The sequence below is a fragment of the Anarrhichthys ocellatus genome, unplaced genomic scaffold (assembly GCF_004355925.1).
Source record: "Anarrhichthys ocellatus isolate YVR2014 unplaced genomic scaffold, GSC_Weel_1.0 scaffold7, whole genome shotgun sequence".
NCBI lineage: Eukaryota > Metazoa > Chordata > Actinopteri > Perciformes > Anarhichadidae > Anarrhichthys > Anarrhichthys ocellatus.
Genome location: NW_022280037.1, coordinates 9,577,198 through 9,601,419, shown reverse-complemented (window position 1 = coordinate 9,601,419; position 24,222 = coordinate 9,577,198). Strand labels below are relative to the sequence as shown.

At 41.3% G+C, this 24,222-nt stretch overlaps 1 protein-coding gene across 2 annotated transcripts in view; it reads right to left on the bottom strand.

The window, feature by feature from the left end:
• Positions 1–3,718: 3,718 nt before the first annotated feature.
• Positions 3,719–24,222, bottom strand: part of LOC116383304 (glutamate receptor ionotropic, NMDA 3B-like) — a 69,434-nt gene continuing 48,930 nt past the window's right edge. The window contains exons 8-12 of one of the 2 annotated variants that reach the window (XM_031847028.1): positions 19,646–19,761; positions 11,413–11,564; positions 10,074–10,238; positions 8,532–8,599; positions 3,719–7,516 (exon numbers count right to left, since the gene is read on the bottom strand). In XM_031847028.1, the coding sequence (XP_031702888.1) occupies positions 6,541–7,516; positions 8,532–8,599; positions 10,074–10,238; positions 11,413–11,564; positions 19,646–19,761 (1,477 nt within the window). In that variant the 3' untranslated portion in view covers positions 3,719–6,540. The remainder of the gene's footprint in view (positions 7,517–8,531; positions 8,600–10,073; positions 10,239–11,412; positions 11,565–19,645; positions 19,762–24,222) is intronic. The other variant, XM_031847029.1, reaches the window with a different exon arrangement.

Sequence of the window (24,222 nt, the reverse complement as noted above, 5' to 3'; positions counted from 1 at the left end):
GTCTTTCGATGATAACCTCTCATCTATAAGCAGCAGCCAATTTTCATTGTAATTATAATATTAGGCTCGCCATCAGATACGCCCCGTGCTTCTCACCATCAGATTGGTTTGTTTAACCCTCAACTTCTGTATCTTCCCTGGGATGATAAAGCTCACATGTCCCTGCCCTTTGTTTACTCCAGAAGGGTGTGGCACGCGTCTGACCACTGTGGTGCATTTGGATTCTGGTGAGGAGCTCGTGGCGTTAAAAGCCCCCGCTATCACACCGAGCATCGCGTTTGTTCATACACACACACACACACACACACACACACACACACACACGACATTGCGAAAATTAATATCTGAGAGTCGGCTGTGGGTGCACGGATGGTGGTCTGTGCATGGCGCGTTTGTGCACGCGCACTTCTGTGGTCGCTGAATACGTTACCTGTATAGAGATCTACATATTTTGCTCCCACAGTTATCAATTCTTAATGGGGCTTTAAACTGAATTTAAACATCAATTTAGCACCCACGTGTTTCTCTCTCTCTCTCTCTCTCTCTCTCTCTCTCTCTCTCTCTCTCTCTAACCGGGTGGTGTGACACATTCTGGGACACTGCCATGTTAATACCTGCTCTGACTCATTTGAGAGGGTGCAGAGCAGGAGGAAGCCGCCTGCTGACCAGCCTCAGATGGTTTTACACTCATTCATATATTCGCACACAGGAGCACCCACTCCCCCTTTCTCTCAATCTCTGTGATTTGGCTCTGTGTTGCTGCTCGGTGCTAGATGAATTGAGGTGTGTGGGGGGAGGGTTGGAGTGCCCCATTTAGTGTTGATCCCGTCTCTGGTTGCCAGGGAGTTTCTCTGGTTCTCATGGGGTACTCCCTCAGTCTCTGACTCCCTCCCCATGTTCCCCCTTCCTCAACCCCAGAGCCCCCCCACACCGACAACATCACGCACACACCCCACCAATATTACCCAAGGGATGGTCACAGCTGGCAGGAGCTAATGAACTCATCACTCACAGGGCATGGCTCCTATTTACCTACTAGACAAAGCATTACAGAGAGGGAGGGAGAGAGCCATGTGAGGTGGAGGTGGACGAGCACTCTTGCCTGCTTCCCACAGACTACCCACACTCCTCTCAACATGGTGGATTTGGTCACAGGAACAGTAACTCTGAGATGCAGGAATTGCCACAGTTGGATTTAATGAAATACAGAATTAGTGTATTATCAGCACTCTTCGCTATAAACCCCAGTTCGAGGGAATTGCCGGAGAGATGTACAGTACATTGGGGATTTTTGAGTTTGATTAAGATTCTTCTTGATTGCTTTTCACAATTGTGACCCAATTACTTAGTCTGAGCAAATTGCCAACCATCTCCATTCAGATGTGTGCAAACCACATGCAGACGCCCACACATGCAGCACATGTGCATGTGTGCATTGGTAGGCATTCGCCAAGGGACACACCTACTACATCCATGCACACATAGTAAATACAGATCTCCAGGCTGAGGCAGTGTAAGGCACACACTCCACATATGTATTGCATTAAAAGCAGCTGCATGTCGACCCATCCATCCATCCATCCATCCATCCATCCATCTATGAGAGCCCACACAGTTCTGTGATTGGATTCTGATTGATTTTTTTTTTTTTTAACAACCCATTCAGTGCATCCCCGTCACCTGACAAAGAGCCCATTGTTTATTTTATTACAAGGAGAATCGAACCTTGTGCGAGTGCAGAGAACATGTGATTGATTGGCTTTATCACCCTGCGATTATCTTCACTTTATACAGTCCGGTCGATTCACCGGCACTAAATCATCAGCGTGCTACACACCTCTCTCTCTCATCCTCTTCAAACATCCCACAGGCTGTTAGCTCTCACCGGCTCTGAAGAATCATATTTTGCGGTGTCTATTTCTATTCTTCATTTGCTTCACCAAGTGTCACGTTTCACATAAGCACTCAGTTTTCAGTGTTAACTAGTCTTTTAAAAGAGTATTAATGTTACTATGTGGTTAAGAAACATTCCACTGTAATATGAAAGACAAGACTATAGACCAATACAGATGCAATGTGTAACAATGATTTGCTCTGCCATGTTATCTAGGACGCCGCTACATGGGGTAACTGAAGTGTGACTGACTAGCAAATTTATATGAGGGGCGCAGACAGACAGACAGACACACACACACACACACACACACACACACACACACACACACACTCAAATACACGACTCACTATCTTTTTGATAAAATGATTGTAAAATGAGCACACTCTCACACCGTCACTCTCTCAGTAAAATATACGTGATTCTCTGCAGGTATCTCCACTCCACACGCTGCATTCATGTGCCTATCCCCTATAGGCACATGAATGCAGGTTCAAGTGCCTCTGTGCGGTTGAAAGCTGTCATTACACGACAAGTTAAACAATACCATTATACCCTCAGGTGGAGCAGTGCTCACAGCTCCTCCTAAGTGGCCTCGGGAACAAAGGGTTGCTTAGAGAAGTCTCTGGGCTTGTGCCACAATGAGGCAACAGCAACCGTTATTCCCCACCTCTCTTGTTGTGCTGCAATCCCGCATGTTACGTTGACTTGTGTAACGAAGATCTTTGTAAGATGGATTTCAATAAGTGACAGTATCTGTGCAATATCACTATCTGATTGCATAGTCCTATTTTTGTCAAAATGTTCTCATCTTTATTTCTTTTTTTACCTGAAATTGCATGAGATAGTTGCAGGTCTTTAAAGTAAACTCAGCTTTAGAGCGGCTACAACCCGTCATTTTCATCACCAGATGTGATGCTAATCACGCTAAAGCATCAGCGTGGAGCAGAGGATCTCCCCTTTAGAAGCTGCATTATACAGAGCTTTTAAACAACAACTTGGCAACACACTGGTCATTCAGTACTAGTTTTTCTGCTGGAGACCCAAGTGGTGTACAGTACTCCACATACTACTGTACAATGCCTGTGCCCAAATTATGCACATCTATCAGCCCACTCTGATCCTCACAAGCGCTAAACAGAGGAGGAGCACACTTTCACATTTTATACTGGATCAGTAACAGGTGTAGGGGAGGCATATCCAAAGTCCAGTTTAAAATCTAAACTACATATTTTCAAAATGGACACCATCATAATACCAGATGTAGAAAAAAATGTAACATAATATTGAAGTATATATAACACATTAGGAGCATAGGATTTAAAAAAATGTTTTCATACTATTCCTTTAGGATATGAATGTGGACAAATTGTGATTCATGTATTGTTGTATATTTATCTCAGGTTACTATATCTACATGTCCTTTTTTAGCTGTTTAATTATTAATATTTCTTTTTGGTCAGCAAACAGCATCATGCTGCTTTAAGAAGCTGATTGCCCTTCTCACACCTGTAACTCAAAACCAATTAAAGCTCATCCAGTACAAACACTAGTGTTGGGGGCAGATGCTCTGTTCTACACTCTTTGTGTATTAAGAGGTTGAAACAGATTTGAGCTTGCACATTTAGCAATGCTGCAGTTCAATACGTGCGTAGTATGTTTTAAATTGGCACTTTTGACTTTAATGCCAGGGTCATTTGTGGGAAATTTGTGTTTTTGTACTCACATGAAGAGGCCTTGACAATTTTGGATGAAAATCTACCTGCAGAAAATAATTAAAACATTTGATTAAATGTTCACACATATGCAATTAAATTGGTGGATTACTAGATTTCAAATTACTTTGAAAGTGATTTGGACGATGTGCTCATTGTGTTCACACTGAAAATACGAGATAATGCAAGTAAATAAGTATATAAATGTTTATTTCAAAACATGAGAATGATCATTGTGATAAAATTCAATAATATGCTTTTACACTTTTTTTTATATAACGGGTAAATTTAAAAGTATTTGTTTAAATATCCAATACCACAAGCTCTTTCTCGTTAAAGACCTAAAATATATATTTTTTCCCTCATAAACACCATGGCATGTGAACACAACCACTTCACACCACAGCAACGTTTGAAACGTTTAAATGTACATCAGTGCCGTCATAGAAGCCTAAAGTTCTGTTTCAGTAACATCAGTGTCTCCGACCTGTGAAATCCCCAACACCTGTTCAAAGCGTTCTCACACAAGATTGAGTATTCCAATACTACTCGGTGACATTGCAGTGTATAGTGCTGGAGTGATTTCATAAAGGCCTTATTTCCCCAGGTCCTCTGCTATTGCATGAGAACAACAACATCAAATGCAGCTTCCATCTGTCATATTGATATAAGTTGTTTTGTTGGAATAAAACCTCCATCCATAAACTCTCCACTGCCCATAGCCGCGGGAAGCGGGGATGCAGCTCCCTCTGGTGGCTGACTGAATAACTGCATGAGAGTCCCAATATATTCATCCTCTGAAGAGCCTTCTCTCTTCATCATTGACATGGAGCATGAAACTTACTTCACTTTGTTTTATTAGAAAGTAAAAAAAAAGGCTTTATCTGAGTGGAAACAGTGTAAAAGAGTACATCTATTTTAATGTTTAATAATGACAAAAGGAAAAACAGAGTTCTCACTTATAGGAGTTCACTCACATCTGCAGGGAGCTAGTAAAATGTAATCAGTGTGAATTCATGCACATCACACTCACTGAGCGCAAAATCCTTGCCAGATAAGTTCCTTCAGTAATGATATGGTGAACAAATTCATTCCAAATTGACGGCACTTGTTTACTGGCTGGAGCCACAATCCAAACAGATGTGTGCAACTGTTCTGAGCTGTTTGAGCTGATAATTGAAAGTTCAGGGAAATTACTTTGAGATTGTAATTTTTCATGGCTCCATGGAAACACAATGTTGGATTGTTATTTCTAACAGTCTGAAGGAGAGCTCCATCTTTGAAAATATGCCACCTTAGACATCAACTACAGCACTTTGGAAAATTAAGCCAAATAACACAACTCTGACCCACGTTGCTGCAGCTAGAGATGAACACATGAAATGTTAAAGTAGTCCTGCAAGTAATGGGATGGGTCCGCTTTGTTTTCCAACCCCCCCCCCCCCCAAAAAAAACATACTACAAAGGAAAGGGTCTCCATTTGATTTCCACTTTCATAAAGTTGCAGGAGTCCTGATGTTTTGTCTCTAACTTAAAAAATACTGGATCCTACATTCCCCCATAGAATCTTTTTATTATAGACTTGATGTGGAGGAGGGTCACCCACCTCTACGTTTAAGTCCTTCGCTGTCTCCAAATGATTATTCGTCACCAGGTATTATTCTCTCAGACTTGAAGCTCTTGTCAGAGCTACAGAAGACATTAGACTATTGCTTTCACAGGCTGAGTTACACCCCCCATGAGCATTTAACATTATGTGTAATACAGGAGTCGCGCTATATGGAATGCAGATTGCGACTTGCTCATAATAGGTAACAAGGACAAAACAATTGAAGTGGAATGGTACTTTGAGTTAACTAAACCTAGCTGCCATGAAATGGGCTGGAGGTGTGTATTTGGGTAAACGTTTTCCATTTATGTGTATTTTTCTGCCACAATATGGTGATTTTATGCAGGAACCATCAAAGCACCGGGGTAATTACCATCTCAAAGCATCTGTTTGGGAAGAGCGCGCACCTTTTTCGTTTTGACACATTTTACGAGGGCTAGGTTTTGCTATAAAAATATCCAAAAATGTGTTTTTCACATAGCAGTATTAGTGTTGTAGTGTTGATGGCGGGGACAATACACACAAGGATACAAAGTGCCAACACACAAAACGCTTGTTTTTTTTTATTTCATGGGATCTTTATGGACATGATTTAGGGCTGTACCACTATTTCTTCAAAGTTTTATTCCTTTATCATTCACATTTTTGGGCAATTATTACTCAAAATATATAGATTTTTTGCATCTTTATCTCCTGCTCCTGGCACTCTGTTAACACAGATGTTCCAAGTGTATTTTCATATAGTTTAGTTTGGTGTTTTTTCACATTGGGCTAACTTAAGATTTCCCTGTGCTCACTTCTCAATGTGCTTGTAGGCCTCTTTAGTCAGTGAAACAGGCCATATATCAATATTCAGCTGATGGGCTTCTGTTTGTCAAACAGCTGTGGTTTATGGTTCCTAATGGAAACCACTGGTCTCCTCAATAAACACAACCATTTGATTGACCACAGGGATTTTTAGCATTGCCAGATTACCCATATCGTCATGGCTATTCCCAGATTTTTCTGATTTGTTTTTTTCTGAAAATATACTGAGTTTTTGCTGAAATCATATTGGCTTTCATTCCACAAGATTACATTGCTTATTAATGGTTTTCATGGATAATGTAGACATTTTACAAGTTCTTTATTTGCAGTTAAAGTTTTTTAGTTGGAATTTTAAGCGAGTGTGAAAATGATTAGGTTGCGGTAAGTAATGGTGTGAGTTAACATATACTGTCATTTTCCAGCAGGTGTCCCTTAAACTTCACCCATTCCAACAAAGCCATCTTCCCACGGCTATGCAAGTACCAACTGCACTACTCTTTCCACAAGCCTACGCATCAAGTCTCGCTGCTTACACTTGATTGGCTGGCTTCTGTCCTCTCAGGAGTGTTCAGAGTGCGTGATAGGTTAGCCATCTGTCTGTCCAGGCTAGAAGTGTTCCGTGATTGGACAGGTATGTTTCCAGCTCCTGGTTGGTTGACTCGACTTCGCTCCAAACTGGTGGAAGTGCGCGAATGGACAGTCCTTTCTCCCGTCAAAGTGTTTACAGAGCGTAACTGGTTAGCTCTCCCTCTGTCCAAACTGTTAACTGTGTTTAATTGGCTGCTTCTCCCGTGCTCCAGAGTCCAGGGACCGCCTGATTGGTTTTCCCTCCCTGTTTGTTGATTGTTCAGGGTTTGCAGCTGGCTGGTCCTGTCTCGCTCAGGGAGTTTGGGCTGAGTGGAGCTACTTCTGTCTGTGTTAATAGTTTGTATCCTCTGTCTGTCCCTTTCCCTCTCCAGACTGGTATCCCTGCGCACAAGGCCACACCTCTCTCTCTCCAGGCTGCTCTGGATCTCTGCTCTCCTGGCCAGAGCCTCTCTCAGCTGGGTGCGGAACGTCTCGATCTTCCCCTGCAGGTCCTGGAGCTCCCCCTCCCACAGGCTGGTCTGAGCGGCCCGGTTCGCCAGGGGAGACAGCACCAAGCCTGTGGAAGCCAGTGAAGAGACGGGTCCCCCATTGGAATGGAGGCTAATCTGTGGAGGGGAGGTAAAACGCCCCAGGCTTCCCAGCCCCCAGCCTCCCAGGCCTAGCCCGGGACGGCCGACCATGCCGGGCCTGCCGCGCACCGAGGCGGTGTGTGTGCGCAGGCGGTAGCTGTGGAGGGTTTCCAGGTCAAAGTGCACACGTTTCTCCTTGGGCTCATGGGAGGGTGAGGAGTTGCAGGTGTCTCCAGCTGTAGTGGAAGCAGGGAGGGATGTGGGAGGAGATGGGGGAGGAGGCTGATACTGCTTCCTGTGTAGGGTGCAGTTCTCTGAGATACAAGAGGAGGGGCTAGTGAAAGAGAGGAAGATCACAGCAAAGGGCATATATCCAGTGAGATATACTGTACAGAAGTATACATGGATACATTTTACAAACACAAAATATATACGGTTTATTATCAAGTGCAGACTAAGCAGTGTGATCTGACTTAAAGAAGACGTATCATGCTTATTTTCTGGTTCATACTTGCGTTTCTACTAGAACATGTTTACATGCTCTACTGTTTAAAAAAAGACAATATTTTGCTCACACTGTCTGCCTGAATTAAAAGCAGAGTGTCTGAATATGGGCTGTGTGTTTTTCTCTGTGGTTTGACTTTTTGGTATTTATATAGCACCTATACCTGCTTTATAATAAAAAAAAGACATGGAAATCTCAATATCTACATTATAAGACCTTTGAATGCTGATTATGCCACTTGTTTTGCCTTGATTAGAATTTTTCAATTTGGGTTACACATACAACTAAATAAAAGGTCATGTCTGTTTAAGATCTAACAGGAGGCAAGAAATATCCATCTAAAGTCACTTTGTTTATCAAGTTATGAAAGTGAAAATAATCTGCAAGAGTGGCTGTTTCAACCTGTTTCTAATACAATTCGACTTGTTTTAAAGTTAAAGTTTGACATTTTGGGGAATATGCTTATCCGCTGTCTTGCAGAGAGTTCGATGAGAAGATCGATAACAGTCTGTACGTTAACGTTGAGGTGTCAGCAGCTGAGAACGGATTAAACAAACAAGATATAGTGTGTGAATTAGAGAGCTTAGAGGTGCTGGTAGGCAGATTTTGTTATCTTTGGACAGAGCCAGGCTAGCCGTTTCCCAAAATGTCAAACTGTTCCTTTAAGACTTTAAAGGTAGTTTCTTGACAGAAGGCAGATTTTGTTTTTTTGTACTGGCAACAGGAAAGTGACATTTGATCCTATAAAAGTCTTGAAACAACTTTGTGTATAACTTATTCTGGGTGTTTCAAATGGAAGGTGACAATCAAGTGTATAGATGAAGTCAGTCAGTGACTTCATTACTTTTGGTCGAGGTCGGTCAGCTCCTTCCCATCATCCTCATATGTGGTGTGGAGGGCTCTGTGAATTTTCTGCAAGTAGAGAAGAAAAAGAAACAAATATAAAAGAGAACTACCGACTATTAATGTGAAATATGTTATCACTTCATCAGCTCCAGCTCTCAAATAAGCCGGGAGAAACGACGCATTTGAATTTCTGAGATTATCATTATTCCACCCAATTGTACAGAACATCAGTGACAGTTATTCCTCGCATATCCTGCTGTGGTGCTGCTCTGAATAATTTAATTAAATGATTGTAAATTCAGTGAGAGACAGCGCTTTTATGCTTAAAACTCTGAGAGAGGTTAAGGCATCAGTAAAGCCTTTTTTGATTTACGTACCCAAGTGCTTTGGTTAGACTCCCAACCAACCTCTTAAGGTAGAAGGGATGACTCTGCTTTAATTCTTTCTTCCTGATATATATTCGCCTGAAGATATCGGAGGGAACGAGAGCCTCTGACTTTAGGTAAGGATTATCCTGAAGGACTAGACTCAGATGTTATCCTCTCAGATAACCGAGCTGGGTTGTGATGAATGCTAACGGCTGCCCAGGAGTGGTTGCCCTTTTAGAGGGCTGTAACAAACAGCAGTCTTGAGATCCATTATTCACTCATAAATATCGCCACGGGCACCTCATTTGGTAACGGCTAGACTTTCGTAAAAAAACTAAATATGACCTTTAAATCCCCAATTTGTGTCTCTCGTGGTGCACATTGTCATAAAGGCACAAATTGTCAAACAGCTTTATTGCAAAAAAGATCTTCTAGATCTCTTATTATTCTTTTTCTTTGTATCCTTTTCTTTACAAAACTACACATTTGAATTGCATGTTAAATAAGGTATATTTTAAAGTATGTTGCATGCAGTAAAAAGTGATAAAATACAATAATTTGTCTAAGAAGGTTGATTTAAAAGATATTTAAACATATTTAATATTAAATATATTTAATATCTTAAATTTAGATACATGTGACATATATTTACATATCAATTGCCTCACAATAGAAAAAAACAATCAATATAGCGCTGCAAATGGTAACAGTTTAATAACCTTGAACTTAATTAACTCATTAATTTAAAGTATTAAGGTAACGTTATAAAGCACAATTAAAAAACGAATTAGTTAATTAACAAAGGGCTTATTAGCGAAACATTTAGCTTAAAGTTTCAAAACTTTGAAATTGAAATCTGTCCTACGAAACATGATATGATGAGGTTTTAAGTAAAATATGAGTCTTGTTCTTGAATGTTAGTTTCCAACAGTAGAGGGCGCAGGTTACCTACAAGATGAGAGTTAACTCCAGGGGGTTAGGAAGTCTCACCAACAGCAGTATGCTAGTGTGTGTGTGTGTGTGTGTGTGTGTGTGTGTGTGTGTGTGTGTATGACTGCTCTCATGTGACCTGAAGACTGCTGTTGTGCATCCTTTCTGTTGTGTGCTTGAGCACACGAGAGCAAGTGCCTGAGAGCATGTGCACGTGTCCCTTGCAGTGCGGTTTCACTCACCTGGCTGGTGTGCAGCCAGTACTGCAGTGTGTGCGTGCGTCGGAGCCAAGGGATGACCAGGTGATAGAAGGTGTGTTCACCTGCCAAGGTCAGCAAGGCTCCACACACCCCCATACACAGCAGCACAAATAGGCCTGAAAAATGCTGGATCCCCATCTGAAGAGTCTGATGGAAAAGAGAGAGAAAAGAGAGAAAGAGGGGTTTGGGGGAGAGACACTGATTAGTAAAGTCTCAAGCCGACAGAGAGAAATACAGGGATTGATGGTTCGTATTTACATAATTGCCATTTAGGCCACTTTTTGTGAACATGCAATTGATATTCTGCTGCTGTATATCTGGTTTGCCTGTGAAAGCACACAATAATAGAAAATAAAGAGGAGAGGGCAACGCCGTTAAAAGACATATTTGGAAAAGAAAAGGATGCGGAGGAATGAAAAGCATTGGGAGCTGGGGGGGAAGCAAAACTGAGAGTAATTGAAAGAAACAGCAGTTAGAGGGGCGACGGTAAAAAGAGAGGATGGTTAATTGAAGAGCAGTTTGTTCCCATTTGGTGTCACCCACATTCCCTTTGACATAATGTCTATCTCTTATGAGGCTTTCACGGGCCTGGAGGAAGTGGAAGAGACAGTGGCGAGCTTTTCCAATACTCTCTAATCATGTTTCCTTCACCCGGCTCATTTCGGCATTGCCTCCGATGGCAATTAGCCCCATGCTGACTCGGCAAATCCATCAGCGACAACACTGACCTCCTTTTGCTCCCAATCCAGAGGGCAAGATCGCCCACATTGTTTGAGAGCAGCCCACTCTCGGGGCTTCAAATGGGATGAATAGTAATAACTTCCTAATGCAGGTTGAAGTTAAGGGTTTTTATTTCACTGTAGACACCAATGTTTAATATTGTTTATTGCTGGAGTGTGATTTAACTTTGCAGTGGGTTTTAAAAGGGACGGCCAAGGGGAGTTGAATGGCTTGTCTATTGACAAACAAGAGATATAGACACAGACAGTGTGCTCCGTCTAGAGATCCCCAGCTCTCTAAAAAGAGAGGGAGGGCGAGAACTGAGAGTTCTCTGCTGTAAGACACAAATAAGTATGGACACTCAGACAGTAAGTGCCTGTAACTCTGGTTAAAGTCAGCAAACAGGCCCGCGTTCATGCGTTTGTATGTCTGTCCGCTTGCGTATGTATACGCGTCGACGCATGTGTGCTTAGCTGGCAGGCAATCCTGTCCCGTGTCCCAAAGGGAGACTCATTCGCAGGAGTGCAGTGGCAGAAAGCTTTGCTTTACACACCATACACGTACAAAATACACTAACAACCCTCTCTCACCATTGACTTACCTCAGTGACGGCAAAGACTCGCTTCCCGCAGGGCACAACCTTATACCATTTGTCATGTAGCATGTCCATGAAGCCATCAGACTTGTAGCGACTCACGAACTCTGACACATTACGGGTTAGAGGAGAGCCCTGGGGCAGGCCTATCCCGTAGCCTAAAAAGAGGAGACACACACACACACACATACACACACACAGGCGTAAATACATATGCCACATGCAAGAGAATCTGAGAGCCGTGCCTGAGGAAGAGACTTGAAACTAACTCGGTTTATATGCGTAAGGAACCACAGTCAGCCAGGTGCTGTTAGCCAAAGGGCAGATGCCCTCTGGAAAAAGGAGACTTATGGGTTTACAGGCTTCAGAAGCAATCAGAATCAACACTTTTTCTGCCAGGTGCAGTGCATAATATACAGTGCAAATACTATTTGCTGGGTGTAGTATTTGTGTTGGGAAACAAAGCACAAAACCACTAAAGCTGATGGAGGTTTCCCTTGTGGCACAGGAGTACATATTGTAGTGGATCAAATTCTGGTATTGAGCTGTTATTTCCTCCCTTTATCACTTTCAATACTTACAGCTTGAGAGGCTCCTCACAACAAAATCGTCAGAACATTTACTGCCAGGATGAGACTAGAGGACACCCTGCTGTCTTTTATGATTCGCAAGGCCCGCAAAGGGGATGCATTAAGTGGATCAGGTATTAGCCAGATGGGTCCACATTAAATACAGTGTCTCTGTCAGTGTCGTTATAAACATTGTTTACACTATCAGATCCATTTAGTCACTTTCAGTTCCCTGACCTCATGTTACCTTCTATAAAAATGAGTCCAAAAGATGACTCAAAGCTGTTAAAAAGAGAGCACTGGTATCTGATCGGTACCTTGAGTTGAGGTATTGGAATTGGTATCGGGGGAAGGAAAAGATGGATTAGGTGCATGTCCGGGATGGAGATAGACTTCTGAAATCAATGTCAACATCTGAGGCATGTGAAGCATTGCGGCGCATACTGTAGACCTTGTCAAACTACCAGTATTCTGTCAGAGCCTTGTGGGGAATCAGAGACTTGGATCAGAGTTGTCCTACACTATGCAACACTTCAAAAGATAAAATGACAAATTGCCGTGCCCGATGCTCACTCCCATTTCTCAGCAGCTTTCAGATTCTTGGGCTGATATCACGTTGTCTACGGGGTTGTAGTTGGATCAGGTTGGACAACACCCCCCCCCCCCCCCTAGACTCCAGACTTATGTTGTGTTCCCTTAGGGTTATGCACTCGCGTGGCTGTGGTCACCCTGAGGTGATTTATTAGCGTAGCATAAATTACTTGTGTAAATGAAAACACTTTGTGAGAGGAGTTGGTTCAGCGCCGCCATGTGTTATAAAAAGTGATTCAAAATCTAGACAGTTCTGTCTTTTATGTTCGGTAACATTTCAATTTTGTTTCCTTAAATTCCTCTTTTCTCACCTGTGCGCCATACTCCATTCCTTCGTCACCCTATGTGGGATTCAGAGCATTAATAAAGATTTAGTGGAGTAATGTCTACCTGAGAAAAGAATGAAGTTGCTCTCCCTCTGCGTGTAATCAGAGCTTCTCTGCCATGCATGCTTTTTAGTGCATGTTAGTGCATGTTTAGCTCACATCCGCTACTCTGCACTGCGCTCATACAGCTGATAATGCCGCGTAAGCGTAGCACCCACCCTCCGGTTCCCCCTCCGGTAAACACTGTTAGCTCTGTCAGCTCTGACAGCTCTAGTTTGTACTGTTGGCGCTGTTAGCACTGCTTGTGGCGAGCCGCCGGCTCAGCTGATGCCATGTTGAGAGCCGCCGAGAGACAATAGAAATGCTCCCAATCTCGCATTCACCCCCTTTCATGTAATCACTTTTTTTTTTTTTTTTTATCTTTCCTGTGTGATTGGTAGTTTTTAATTTGTTAGTTGACTACATTTCCATTAGTGCTTTACGTCAGGGTCTACTGAAACCCGCCTGGATAATGTTTAGAGGTATATGACACTTCATACTAGTTCAGGCATCAACATATGAAAGATATAGAAAATATGTTCTACTTTTACTGGCAGTTTTATTACATACTTTGAGGATAAAAAAACACATAAAAATGCGCATGCGTTAAAAGTCTCCATAGGTCTCCAGCTTTGGAATCGGTTTTGTCATCACGCCTGCAGTTTCCATAAAAATCACCCACACATTTTCAAAAAAATACTCGGACCTCCTACCTCTCACCTGTACCCTGACCTCATCACCACAGCCGTCAGCTGCAAAACACTTATCGCGGTCTATGACGCAGATCATCCACTCCACGCTCACTTCACAACCATCCCCTCCGGTTACAGATACAAGACTCAGTTTTCTACAAAGGTCAAATAAAGGTCAGTTTCACCACATTTGCAGGAGAACTTAATAGCATGCTGACATTAGAGTGCTTTTGTGGATCTTTTTTTTTTTTTTTTTTGTTCCTCTGATTTTTATTGAATGTTGCTGCTGTTTCCTGACAGGATGTGTAACAATACAACACATTGATACTAGCTTTACAGTAGTTTAGTTTACATTTATGTTGATAACAGGCATGGTGAAGCACAATATTTGAGTACAAAGTGTTGCGAGGCTTTCTTTCAAATACCAGAGGACCATATTATACCATTCATCCATGTAATTGACAGCTGCAGTTATTGATTACTTTGCACAGTTTGTTTACATGAAATAAAATGCAATTAAGAGTATAAACCTGCCGCTGTCCCAGATCGGGATTTAATGGCTTCAAAGACATTTTAATTATGCGCTAATGCAAATCATTGTTATAGTACATTAAATATGAATCTCTGCTTGATTTGAAGAAATTGCTGAAGCATCACTTGATTGGTATTGCCTCGGACTTCCTTATTTCCCTGTTGTTAAAGATAAAACACCGGCAGTATGGGGAGAATTGAGACCAGACAGCAAAAACAAATACATTTTTATACCAATAAAAAGGATAGAACTACAATATTATTAATTAAGCAACAGATTTAAGTACTTTCCCCACCGCTGCTCATTGCTTTAATTTCAAAAGTGGCACCCTCATGGATTATTGCAACTTGAAAGCCTGTGAGAAACGTTGCTTAAATGCCTGTTTCGCTTTGTTTAGTGCACATTCCAGCAGGTGCAAAATGATAGAAATATACCCCTCAGCTTAGAATCAAAAAGACCCTCTTGGAGATTTATTGCAATACACGAGACCTCCTGGGGTTGTTTGTTTCATTCCATCTGTACTGCAGTGCAGGGCACAGTCATGCCAACAGCGTTTTGGTGCGTGCGTGCATGATTGTCGCGGAGTTGGCAGCTGTTTTTGATTGAGTTTGTGTGTGTGTGTGTGTGTTGGCTGTCAAGGTGTGTGAGCCTGACGGGGGTTGCGCAGAAACAGAGAATAGCTAAGGTTCACGTAACTGTCACACTCTGCTTCCTACATGACAAAGACTGTCTAAGCTTCCCTCCCTTTTGCTTTCACCCTCCTTTACCTCCTCTCCTCATTTTCTTCCTCTGTTGTCCCTCTCATCCCTCCTGTGTTCCTGCCCGAGATCATTTCTCTCCCACCATTGCCGCTCGCCTCTTCCTCTGTTAGTCCACTCCTTATCTCTATCATCCCTTCAATTTCGTTCAATTTCTGCCTCACTCCATTCTTGTCTTTATCTTTCGGCTCCTCTCCGGAGGCCATTGCTTTGTCTGCGTACGTCCTTTTTTGTTTTTTTTCCTCTTCTCCAGACAGACACCATTTTTCTGTCATCAGCCTATCTCCATACGCATTTCTTCGGAGCACTCAATCAAATACAAGTGGGCAGCCACTTGTCATTTGTTTTGATTCTTTCCCCCAGACATCCACCTGCATCCATCACAAGTCCCAAAGCTGTCGCTGAAATCCTCCACACACCTACTCTCTCGCTCACAGACACACCGAGCACATCAAGTTTTATTCCAAAACACTTTTTATAGGCTATAAAACATTTACTACCTTATTTTGAAGCACAGATCACTTTACTAAGCAAAGAAGTTATGATCTTTCAGAACTTTAAAATGATTTGTGAGACTACTTTTTATGACATCTTTGCTCCTAAGCACCACTTTCTTTATTGATTTGTGCTGTAGTTCTAAAAGATAATTTCATAATTTAAAACACTGGCAAGTATTTGTTAACTCTTTCTTTTAATAATGTTTGACTGTCTATATGTAACATTTCTTTGGTCATTCATTAATTGCTGCTAAACGCTGTAAAAGTAGGTTCCCATGTACTTGCATGGCATTTTTTTGTCACCTGTTTTTTTTTGCAGCTGCATGGGAAACTAGTTCTCCTGCTCGACTATAATGATGAAATCAGTGATTGAGCGGTTTTATATAGTACTGTATATGTTAGGGTTGGAGGATATAACCAAATATCATATGAAGATGAATCAACAGATTATTTTCAAATTACAAATGTAAGAATTCTTCTTCTCTCTGATGCATTTGTCCTGTTTAATTACAGCATGAACCATAAAAGATAGCGAGCATGTGGCTGATTTGTTGTTGTAGCCATCAGCAGCTGTCAGCAGACATTTATTAAACATTGTAATATGATGAAATTAGGTTGGTAAGAGATTCATAATATCTGTAATTCAATACATTTGGTATAATGTCCAGCACTAGGTGACATCTTCACATTGCTTTTGTCCTACCAACAATCTAAAACCAAAAGATATGCAGCCAACTATTTCTTAATACAGAAAAATGTACCACATAACCACAATTAGGAAGATTGGGAGATTATATTAACTTATAAAGTATTACATACTTTTTACAGTGAGTTCAGTGAGGGAGTTTATCTACTTTGGAATTCAACTCTTCACACACACACACACACACACACACACACACACACACACACACACACACACACACACACACACACACACACACAACTAAGCAGACAAAGGAGTCCGTACGTCACTGACCAACAACAGCCTCACCCCGGCAACAAACTCTTCTGCCAGCCTCATTTTGATCTTCAGACGCGCTCTGTCGTGCTTGACTGAGCTTGTGCAGATCATTTATGCACACAGACACACACACACACACATACAGAGACACACGTATACAAACAAACAGCGAGTGGCTGCGTGTTCAGTGGCAATATTATTAATGGGGTGTGCCTGGGCTGTCGTAAACATCTCCTAACAGCACTCAGTGCAAACAGACACACAGCGACACCACCGCATCTCTCTCCACTTAAGTAGCCTGAAGATTTCAGCAGAAGCACCTCGCCTGCAGCGTCTCCACAGTCCTAAATCCTCTGTCTCCCTGTATGTCCTGACCACAAACCACTCCATAAATCCTGCCTCTATCCCCATATGTACCAAATAACACTTCCTCTCTTTTTTTTCCCCCTTCATCCTTTCCCTCTCTCTCTCTCTCTCTCTCTCTCTCTCTCTCTCTCTCTCTCTCTCTGTCCTTTCCTCCACTCCCTCACTCCATCTGCTTGGGGTGAAGGTTTGTCTTGATTAGGGGACTCTGTTGGCTGGCTCTTTTATCACTCGCTGTGCAGAAAGGCGCAAACTGGCAGTGGGCAAATGAAAGCCCTCTATCTCCTTCTTGTGCTCAACTCCCACCTCGCTCACACCCCCTCACTGGCCCTCCCTTTCTTTACCTTTGTTGTGCTTCCTCTTACTTTTTCCATCTTGTGTTCTCTCTTTTTTTTTCTCTTCCCCATCTCCTCTCCTCCTCCTGTGTTTTTCCTCTCGCACATTTCCTGTCTGGGCCATTTCCTGGTCTTTCTTCGCTTTTACCATTCAGACTTATTGAGTTATTCATTCCCATTTCATTCTTCCTCACACAGGCTGTGGGGGTGAATAGCTACCGAAAGCATCTTGGATTCTTCAACTGCCTTTTTCATGTAGACAATGAATCAGGTAGTCATTGTCACTGACCCACTACACATACCAATGAGACCTGCTTTCTCATCCTCACAATCAAGAGTAATGCTGCGGCGATGTCTCTCGGCTCATTTTGTCTTTTGCAGTGAAGAAAGCAGTAGATAATCTCCAGCGAACAAGAGTAGTACAGTGAGTAGGGAATGTGGGAGTGGGGTCTTTCTGAGGCTACGCTTTGACTGACAGAGACAGGGAATCAAAGTTAGTGTTTGGTCCCATGTGGCACCCTTACTAGTATCTATTTACTGTCTGTATCTGTCTCAGAAGTGGGAGGGGAAAAGAAAAGGCTGAACTGAAATATAGACACACGGAAGTGCACACACTAATTCTATACCAGTAAAAAACCTTCCAGTCCCAGGGCTGGGTTTGGGTTAGAGGTTAAATGCTTGTTACATTCAATAAATGTGTTCTGCCAGCGGAAATTTCATTTCAAAGTCACCTTCGGATTGGCGTAGATGACATGTGACGAGAATACAATAAAACTGGCAATAACGGCCGGAACCTTTATTTTCCTCAATGGGAGGGAGCTAAGACATAATTGCTTATGACAGGTCGTCAGCAGCCTTTATTTGTAAAAGTGATACAACTTACTCTTGTTCTGCCAAAAAAAAATCCCACTGCTCATATGTATTCATAGCATCCAGGAACCTACTTCTCCGATACTAATATTACTGCTGTAATTACTGCTGCTACTAGTCATAATAATACATCTGGCTTTAATGGTTGTGCAAAGCGATTAACTACTTGAGCAAAAACAAAATATATTACTGGTAATTTATCATTAGCTACTGAACACATTTGTAATCAGTCTTGTAACCAAATGCATCCATAGCTCAAAACAGAACGAAATAAAACCTTATTGACTTACTGACTAACAAAGCAATGCTGCAGTGATGCAAGTTTTAGTTATGTTTGTCGAGTAAGAGAAGGATTTCATGTCAGCGCTTGCAGGATATCGTAACCGAAGCCAGCACATACGGGTCAGCATGTTCCACTACATGCAGACAATATATTTTGGTAATATTTTAGAACTTCTTTCACAGCTATTCATAATGTAAGAATTTATACTTTTCTAGTTTTAACGTGAAAACACGGCGGCAGGGTAAAATGTTTTTTGCAAGCTTCTTGTCTCTATTTTGTGGCTTTTCTTTTTTCCTCGCTTGCCACGGTTCATATGGTGATTTCTTCTTCAGATAGAGGAAGAAGTATAGAAGCAATAACTTTGCTTTCAAAAAAATGTCCCCCCCCCCACTGTAATTCTAAAAAGGAAAACGATTTCCTTCAAGGATAGCACGAGAACACAGAATGCAACCATCGGTGCTCTCACACACATATATACAAACCGGCATAAGCTTCCTTATTCGTGTAGAGATGTATGAAAACTTGCATACAATAACTCCCTTAGTGGATCATTAGCCGTTTTCTGATTGGCAGTGGATCTGTGTAAATGCTTCATGACTATACTGCATTTAATTTGACCTACAAACGGTGATTCCAAAGTTCTCTGGGCATTGTTGTTAATAATTCATGATTGAGTACTTTTACCTGCAGCGTTGTAAGTTCATCCAGTGAATCACTGTGTTATTCTGTCAATCATGTAGCTAACAGTATTTGATCCCCTTTCTGCATGTGTGTGTGTGTGTGTGAGTGAGTGAGTGAGTGCGTACTGTATGTTTCTTTATGTGTGTGTGTGTACACATTTGTGTGATGTAGATGTCCATGCTTTAATGTGTATATCCTATACATGTTGCATGAAACATTTCATGGTACAGCACTTCTACTGTGCGAGTGCATGCACAGGTGTGTATGTATGTATATATGTGTGGGGGTTAAATTAAATTATCGCATCTATTCGCGTCTGTGCATTGACTTTGCATGTAATCTACTCACGCAAAAAATTTCAAACGTGTTTTGTGTAAACAAGGCATTAGTCTATGGGCAGATTTTGAACTTTATAAAAGTGTGAAAACAAAAGACCGTTGTATCTTTTAACGTTATAGTGAATCTTAATTAAAGTATATACCACTGTATTGTTCTATTTCATATATTTTAACTTCTCGGAGGATAGTTTTTTTTAATACTGTTGTATGTTGAATGCTGAATCAGCATTCCAACAATAAGAGGAAATAAAGACACAGGCTGGACAGTGTATGAAAACAAGAATACAAAATGTCGTAAGATTAGGAAAAGTTTTTGGTAAGATTTGGTAAGGGAATGACAGCAAATCCTCACAAGTAATATCAACACGTGTGTCTTTGTGTGTGTTAGCCAGCGTGCGCACCTTCAATGGCGAAAGGCTTCCCCACAGTGAGCAGTTTGCACTCTGCGTCGATAGAGACCTCAAAGTCCAACAGGGCTTTGTCCATGATGAACGCATCCAGGGCAGGAGGATCTGTCCTTCACCACCAACACACAAACACAGTACACAGGAGTGAGAGCAAAGCATTAATTGAAGATAACTAAAATTAAACTTTTGAAGACCTTTTAATCAGATTAACTTTCCAAACATCCTCAAATTCCCCAGACCCATGCACGAACCCTGTATTTGGGTCTGTTTTGTCATTTATACAGGAGGATGAGATTAACTGCATTCTAATACGCTGTGTAAACACATACATCATTACAAACAACAGCCTCTGTGGCCGACTGATAAGGCATTATAAAACACTGTTGAAGACTCTTCTCATCCGGCAATATCGATCTAATTGACCCTAATTGACCCCTAATTATAGAGCATTCGTCTGTGAGCAGCCTCTGCCGCTGACGAGAGATAAGTTTCACAGCACAACACTGGATTTGAATAATAAACCTACACACAAACACATTGATAAAGAAGAAAAGGTACACTTTTCCTGACACACACACACACACACACACACACATCCCGATGTATGCACAAATTGCACAAACATATTTGTGAGCACACAAAATAGGCAGACGGATAAACAAGCATAAATGCTTGTATTGGAAAAAGCATGCACACACACACAGACAGTCTATTGGAAAAAAATAGAGCAGACTGATCAAATTACCTGAAACTTCTTGTTTTTCAGGATGTTTACTGCTCTACAAAAGGTTAACTTTACAAAGTCTTTGCTGTGCCGGGGAAGCACAAACATCTCTTTTTCTCTGTCTAGGCCTGTCAAATACAAGGCACAGGGAGAAGAGAGAGGATAGACTTCTTTTGGGACTCTTTTGGGACTAAAGAGGGTTGGAAGTTATCCGATGCTGGGCCAAAGGATAAAACTGGAGTGTGTGTGTGTGAGCGTGCACGTGTATAGGCATGACGGTGTGTCGGTACGACTGTAAGTTATAAACCTGTGTGTAGGTTTGTGCCTGCATTACTTCCCCTGAGCCAAAACATTTGTGTTCATTGGCAGCTGCCATGTGTTACCTGAGGCATTCTGTCTCTCCAGGAGAAGGCTTTTCAGGTTTTTTTTTTCACCATAAGATTTGAGGGCAGTATTGGGGTCAGTAGTTCTGCCAACATAGTATTTTACTGCCTCACTCTGGCTGCCTGCACTGCTGCAACTTCCACTTCTGCTTCACCTCATACGCCAACAAACGCAGCCTTCATCTTCCCTATTCTCATCCTCTTTCTCTGAACAAGCACTTTGTATCTTCCCCCTTGTATCACAAAGTCAGCACATGCACTATCTCAGCATCTCTGCTGGTGCTCTATTCAGTAGGCACTGTGTCTGAGAAACGTGCGTTGTTATAGCTGTGAGTGTGTTTGCCGTGTGCGGTACTTTTGTGAGCCCGGATGAACACATTTTTGTCCTTCTAGTAGAATTCCAGTGGCGGAATGTAACTTATTACATTTAATCAAGTGCTGCACCCAAGTACATATCTGAGGTACTGAAGTACTTAACTTGAGTATTATCCATTTCATGATACTTTATACTTCTACTACAACACATATTAGAGGAAAATATCGTAGTTTTTAATCCTTTACATTTATTTGACAGCTGTGGTTATTATATTTGACAGCTGTGCTTATTAGTTACTTTACAGATAAAGATTTGACATTATCCCTATATTGACATAGATTTTTTTTAGGTTAGACTTTCTTTTAGGTTGCTAAATACGTTTAGCTGCTGCTCCCATCCACAGCAGCACATTGCTTTGCTTCCATGTTGGTGCTCCTGTCTATTTTTCCCAAACTGGGGGCGTCTGGCTGCCATCCACGGTAGGTAGTACACCAACATAGATACAACCCCACTTCAAATAATCCCAACTATGCCTTTAAGCTGATCAATGTCTATAGTTTTGAGGTACTTGTTTTTAAAATTAAGTTGGCAAAATGGTAAAAAAGACTCAAACAACAAGCACTTTAAACGAGGAAACTAACTACATTTTTAAGCCAGAAATAATATACCCAATTCCTCAGACAGAGAAGCTGATGAATGACTTGAACCTCCTTTGTACATTCTCTTGAAAATCTTTGGCACCTTTTAAGACAAGAATTAAACGTAGAATAGGATTGAAACCCTGGATGATTAATGACATTCAGACTCATAAAGGAGAATGTAGAAGGGTGGAAATGGAGGTGGAGGAAGATGCCGCTTCAGGTACATTGTCAACAAACGAAAGAGCTGATGATTTGATTTAACGAACAGGTTCGGAATGTATGGCCAACTATTTCTCTGTTTTAATTCATACTAATAACCATAGCCGGGGAGCGCGTTTTAACACCGTCGGCAGTCTTTTTAATCCTGCACGTTTTATCAGTCAAAGTCATCTAGTGAGGAATGACTTAAATTTGTATCTTACAATATAACAAAGTGTGGCTCCTGATTCTTTTATTTATTCTACCTGCACCAACTTTAAATCAACTCATCATCACCGTGGCACACCTTAAATGCTTCCCAAGCCCGTAAGTGTAATGCCTCCTAAATTTCTGTGTGAAGTAAATAGATGTTACTGCCCCTTGGTTGCTCTCAATAATTCAGTTCTTTATCCTTTGGCTGCATCCCAGAATATTTGAAGAGTGCCTGTGTGCAGCCACTCATTAATAAATCTGACCTCAATCCATCAAAATGCAGCAACTTGGCCACATTGTACATAGACATAAAATTTGATTCCACTGCTACGCTGATGACACAGCTGTATCTCCTCCAGAGCCTACAGAGACTATAAACCTCTCCAGTCACGTCTAGCAGATACATTTTCTTTAATTAAACTCTATTATTGGTCCTGACAATCTGCATCCAAATATCTAGTCCCCTCTTGGTGTTTAATTAACAAAATGTCAGGAACCTGGGAGTGCTCTTTGACAATAATCTCACTTTTGAGAAACACACTAACAAGGTCATCCAGTCCTGCTACTACCATCTGAGGAATATTGCTACGATAGAACCACGGATAGAACACTCAAACTATGAATCATTCTTTTATTTCCTCATTATCGGACTGTTGTAATGGTCTTTAAACAGGTATGAATACTTGTGTGCATGTACGTATATGACATAGTAAAAGAACTGGTTAACCCCATCCCAAATCTCTCTGCCCCGTGTTCCTAAACATGAGCTTCTTAGTCTCTCAGATCATCTGGAAGCAGTCTGCTATTCATTCACAGAGTCAGAACTAAGGAGGAGGCATTATTTAGTCCTCCAAAGTGTTGGAGAAAACTTCCAGAAGATATAAGACTTGCCCTAACTTGAACTACCCTTTAAAATCAGATTCAAACATTTCTTTTCTCCACTACCGTTGAAACTTAAATGCTCTTTGACATTCTGAACTAGTTGGTAATAATTTCAGATTTTTTTAAATTTCTTTAAAAACTGTTCCAGTCCCTTCAATTTGTGTTTTGTATTCATATTTTAATGAATTATGTAAAGTACTTTAAAGTGCTTTTGTGAATTAATTGTGTTGTATACATGTACCTGCCTTGCCTTCCTGCTTTCATATTCTCACGGCCCCCATTGGACACCCGAATCATCCATTCATCCTCAGCCCTCATTTCCTTAATTTGTCCCTTGCCCCCATTCAACACTTTTAATGAACAAAAACATAATTCCCTCAAATGTGGGAGGCTTTTTTAATGTATTTCATAGGCTTTCACCTCACTTAAACCTTGTGCTAAAATGTAGTGAATCTGGATGAGGAGAAGCTTATACTAATGCAGAGTGTAAAGACATGCAGCACTCAAAGTGATGAGTCTGTGATGGTATCTCTGTCAGATGCAAAACGCAAACAACGTGTTCACTATAATAAGAAAACATCCCCCGATGGGTTTGACACATTAACGCAGGTGGAAAAAAATCAAAGGAAAATTCAACCCTGAAACACAAATCACATTGAGCTACACTGAGTTATTTCATTGATGTTTGACAGAAACGTCAGTGGGTACAAACATTAAAAACAGCCTCCCTGAGCTGCAAATCAGAGCATCCAAAATCTGAATTGATGATGTTGTAGGATGACACATTTTTGGAGATGGTACCTTGACTTTTGATTTGTGGGCTTGTAGAAGTTTTGATTAAAATATCAGATTCAAAACTAATGGAAGGGTGTGCAACTGGAGATTCAGATAATATGGATGAACTCCAGAATGTCTCCAGGTAACATCGTCAACTGCAGTAACTATTAACTGTAGGATATTGGAGAAACAGCACAAGAGAATTCTATTTCAGGATTTTCACACTAGCTTCTGTATAAAAATCGCCTCTAATGGCTTTAAATCTGCCACGTTTGCTCTTGTTGCCAGTAGAGAGAATTGTGATGCACAGTGAGCATGAAAAATAAGTGCACCGAATACAGACAACCACAGATAAGAGATGTAAACGTGACTGGATTGTTTAAGTCTGGGTTGCATTTTAATGAGGTTTAAATTGAGTTTTTTTTTTTTTTTTTTTT